At 26.7% G+C, this 4,703-nt stretch overlaps 2 protein-coding genes across 2 annotated transcripts in view; both read right to left on the bottom strand.

The window, feature by feature from the left end:
- The window catches only part of LOC107478098 (U11/U12 small nuclear ribonucleoprotein 25 kDa protein), a 66,413-nt gene that overhangs the window by 13,877 nt on the left and 47,833 nt on the right, over window positions 1-4,703 (bottom strand). The gene's annotated exons all lie outside the window — the stretch shown is intronic.
- Window positions 38-4,703, bottom strand: part of LOC107478096 (probable aminotransferase TAT2) — a 7,755-nt gene continuing 3,089 nt past the window's right edge. The window contains exons 2-7 of the mRNA XM_016098222.3: window positions 3,867-4,206; window positions 2,880-3,098; window positions 2,705-2,764; window positions 1,689-1,844; window positions 624-717; window positions 38-539 (exon numbers count right to left, since the gene is read on the bottom strand). Coding sequence (XP_015953708.1) covers window positions 418-539; window positions 624-717; window positions 1,689-1,844; window positions 2,705-2,764; window positions 2,880-3,098; window positions 3,867-4,206 — 991 coding nt within the window. The 3' untranslated portion in view covers window positions 38-417. The remainder of the gene's footprint in view (window positions 540-623; window positions 718-1,688; window positions 1,845-2,704; window positions 2,765-2,879; window positions 3,099-3,866; window positions 4,207-4,703) is intronic.

Genomic DNA, 4,703 nt, shown 5'->3' with positions numbered 1-4,703 from the left:
AAATAGGCTAGAATTGAACATAAAAAAAAAAAAAAACTTGTGAAATCGAAACTTGAACCATATATTTATAACATAGGCCAAATTGGTCTAAATTAATACTCAGCTCGACTGGTCTATTTTCACCCTAAGTGGCATCATAGCATAATATCATATCCTATCCATGTGAGAGCAAAACAGTGTGGTAGGATGTCAAAAGCACACAGCACATTACCTCCCTAATTTCAACACATATTTGCAATTAGTAAGGAAAATTCTTGACAATAATCTGGCCAGCTAGACTCACTTGTCAAATTGACGATATTGCCAACCTTTAATTTCTACACTTTAGGATACATTTGTAAATTACTATATATAATTTTCCTTAAAAGCTAAAACCCACAACAAATTATTGATATGGAATTATGGATATTGTTTTGTTTATGGCAACTGGATGGCATGGCGAAGGCTGAAAGATTTGATCCTTGAAAGTCCCTCTTTGAGAGCAGAAGGATCAACAACATATGTGATTCGAATCCAATTCTTTAGTCCAACAGTCTCACCTATAAAAATATTATTTGCCAATTAATACCCATTATAGGCTTCTAGCTCTACTGGAATTTTAATTTTTTTTTTTAAATAATTACCAGGAAGTAGAACTACGGATTCTTCTTTGGCCAGCTTGACACAGAAGTCTACATCGTCAACAATGCCTTCAATTTTTGAAAAATTAATCTTTAACTGCACCGATCACCAATTTATTATTTAATTAGGTACCGTCTCTTACCATAAAATAAATAAATATAATAGATGATTGCTCGTATGTCACAAAAATAAATAAATAAATAAAGAAGTATTTCAACTTCAAGCAAAAATTAATACTCAAATTAATATCTAAAAAATTTTAAAAGAGATATTTAATATTTTAATATTTAACAAAGTTATTAATCACTAAATAAGTCTCTAGTCTTTTATTTTATTTAACAAATTAATTTTTACTTCAATTTTTTTTAAAATTAAACAAATTAATCTATATTATTATTTAATAAAGACAAAACAGTTTTTTTTAAATTTAAATTCGTCAATCTTACAATATAGACAAATAATTTAATGTACAAACTAATTTTTCTAACAAAACAAAGTTTGAGAATTGATTTAAGGTTTGCTGGTGAATATTTGTAGAGAAATGTTTTGCAAATTTTAGCTTGATAGTAGATACGGATTTTTTATTTTAATAAATAAAATAAATATAATATTTAATAAAATAAATAATTTTTAAAGAATTTATCGATTTAAATTTTTCTGTCATATCACGTTTACCGTATAAATAAGATGACAATGCGTATATTTCGTTTACACTGTAAACGATATATACACATTTTTGTCTGACTTACTATAATAAGATATGTGAACATTTATTTCGTTTGCAGTGTAAACGAGATATGGTAAAAAAATTTAATTCGATAAATATTCGTAATAATATTTATTTTGGTAAATATTATTATATTTATTTTATTTAATAAAATAAAAAATCCTAGTAGATACACCTGTAATTATTAATGTTTAATGAATTAGATTAACGTTCATTCTTAAAAATTATTATGCAACAAAAATTATAAATTTTCTCACCGATAAAAATTCCGAATTTCATTATCATCTTAGACTATATATATAAAAAATAAAGAAGAGGCAAAAGTGTTTGTGCTACTTACCATTGCGGTCATGGTTCCCTCAGGTTTATGGGGACATGTCAAGCATGGAATCTCCTTACATCTATCATACAGTATTTCTGCTGCCTCTTTCATTATGTTCAGATTTTTTGTATAGAAATCATCTTTCGTTTTCTCAAGAATCTGAGGTACTGCTGCCTGTCAGTACAATTATATTAATATTATTATTTTCAAATTCCAAATTCTTAAGTGTTCTCATATAAATAAAAACATTTATTCTTTCTAACTAATTTATACTACATACACTACTAAAATAACTTTATTAATAAATATTTGTTAATAACTTATCATTCAACTAATAAATTATTATAAGAACTATAATTTGTATCAAGAATATCTAAAAAAATGCAATGAATACATGTCAAGGAGACATAGGAGCAGTATCGATTTTAGAGGTGTGTTTAGTTTGTATTTTTATTTTTTTTATTTTTAATATTTTTTGTTTTTTATGAAAAAATAATAATAAAAATTATAAAATTCTGTTTTTATTTTTATTTTTTTGTTTATAAATTTTAAAAATAAAAACTATTAAAAATAAAAATAAAAAATAAAAATACAAACCGAACGTATCTTATAGATGTTCCGATTTTTTGTGTTTATTTCTAGTTTCTACTTTGTGTTGTTTCTACGCAATTCGGGTGTGTTGACTTTGATTTTTTTTAAATAAAAAAGTCAAATCACACTCGCTAACACCTAATATAAATAAAAATTTTTATTTTTGTATTTACAAAAATTAACTTTCAAACTTGGAATTTCAAGACAAAGTATATAAAAGTTAATTACTTTTATGTTTAGATAGAAATATTTGAAAATATCAATAAATTGTACACTGATAATAAATATAAATTACTCAACTCCTTTTTTAATTAAACCACCATTTATTATTTTCCAAATTTTTTAAATTAGAAAAGTAGTGTAATATCGATTGTTTCCCAGTTAATTACGAACATTCATGCACACAATGAAATATGAAGAGCAAGATAGATTTTGATTTGTACCTGCACGAAGGTTGGAGGGTTACTTGTGATGTCTAGGTAAGTCTTAATATTCGTCACAATCTGATAAAGAAAGAAAAGAATCACGTGTCTACATGGTGGAGTAATTAAATAATGAAATAATTTCTTATTAGATTAGCTACTTGAATTGAAGAAAGAAACAAAAAGAAAATCTAACCCCAATATCTTGTAAGATTCCATGAGGATCACATGTGACAATCCAACCAAGCCTCCAACCTGGAACGACCCATCGTTTTGACAAAGAACCAAGAGTGATTATAGGCACTATTGATGCAAATGCTCCCATTGCCACGTATGGTTTGCTTCCAAATGTTAAGTGAGCATAAACTTCATCGGATATTATAAAGATTCCAAGTTTCTTTGCTGTTTCTGCAACCTGAAAAGAGTGCCAACAAGTTATTAAAACATTCTAATTATATCTAAGATCAATTTCATGCTAGTGTATGTATGTGTTAGGACTTAGGAGATTATTAACTCCTACCGTGTACTAAAATATTAAATCAAACTCCATAAGAAATTATTCTCTCTTATTTTTTTAATAATCATATTTGAAGTCATTTTTATGATGTGACAAAATAGACACTAATGTTTAACATATCCCATGAACATGATGACAACATCATGTGAACATTCTTTTAACATATCATTAAAATTATTTGACTAAATTACTTAAATCTCTATTTTATTTTTCTTTTAAACACTAATATCATGTTAACTATTCACTTTGATAAAGACACCCAAAAAAAACCATTACCTTGTATTACGGGACCTATAAAATAAGTCTTCTATAAGATAAATAATTCATATTAATATTAGGAGTTTAATTTTATTATATTAATAGTATAAAATATTTTATATAATTATCTAATTTGTCTATTTTATTAGATGGCTATTCAGATTTTCTATGTAAAAAGTTATTATTTTTATTAATATAACATTAAATAATTAAATACATGTATAGAATTATGTTATACTGTACACTAAAATTAAATTACAATATTAAATATATTCATTATATTCTTTGACACTAACAAAAATAAGTTCAAACATGATTGTTCAACTTTTTATGACGATGGAATCCTATGATTGAGAAAATTATGTGAACATTTGACCCAATTGTCATAAGAAAGTGGAAAGTATGTACCTTTTTCAAATGATGATAGGTGAAGACATTGCCACAAGGGTTGCTAGGATTGATGAGGACCATAGCAACGGTGTTGTCATCAGCTAGGGCTTCAAGGGAATCAAGGTCAAGCTCCCAGCCTCTATCCGGCAAGAGATCGAAGTAGCGAACTTCGAGGCGGCAGAAGGCGGCGCGTGCTTGGTACTGCGGATATCCGGGCCTTGGAAGAAGAATGTTGGCGCCGGGGCGTGCAAGGACGGTGGTGATTATGTTTATAGCTTCTGTGCAGCCAACCGTTAGAAACACATTTTCCGGTGATAACTTGTATGGAAAATCTGAGGATACAAGATCTGCAACTGCCCTATACCATGCAAATTAAATTAAAGCCTTTTAAATATCTCATTTTTAGTAAATACTATCCTTTTTCTAGTGTGATTTTAGAACATTTAAAAATTTTGGCTTTTTTATTGTTTATTGTATTCTCAAATTGGACAGATGAAAAATTAATCCATTACGAATTGAAATTTCATTTAAAGTTTGTTGGTCGTTAACAAGTAATTGCGAAAAACGAAATTCAAATTCTTAATACTTTTTTAAACGAACTAATAAACTAATAACTAAAATAAACCCAAATTGATTGTTTTGGTCTTAGCTACTGAGGAGTGGTTATTGTCACATTTTTTTATTTAAGTATATATATATATATATATTCTTTTCTCTGAAATGTGTTTTTTTTTAATTAAATGCACAATTCTATGAGCTATAATTACATTTTGTGGTTTTTATTTGTCAATTTTGTTTTATATTATACAGAGATATAGTTAATGTAATTGATATTAAAAATAAAATTATTATTTC

Source organism: Arachis duranensis, chromosome 3 (assembly GCF_000817695.3).
Source record: "Arachis duranensis cultivar V14167 chromosome 3, aradu.V14167.gnm2.J7QH, whole genome shotgun sequence".
In the NCBI taxonomy this organism is placed as follows: Eukaryota; Viridiplantae; Streptophyta; class Magnoliopsida; order Fabales; family Fabaceae; genus Arachis; species Arachis duranensis.
Note: the sequence above shows the minus strand (reverse complement) of the source record. Positions and strands in the feature narration are given on the sequence as shown.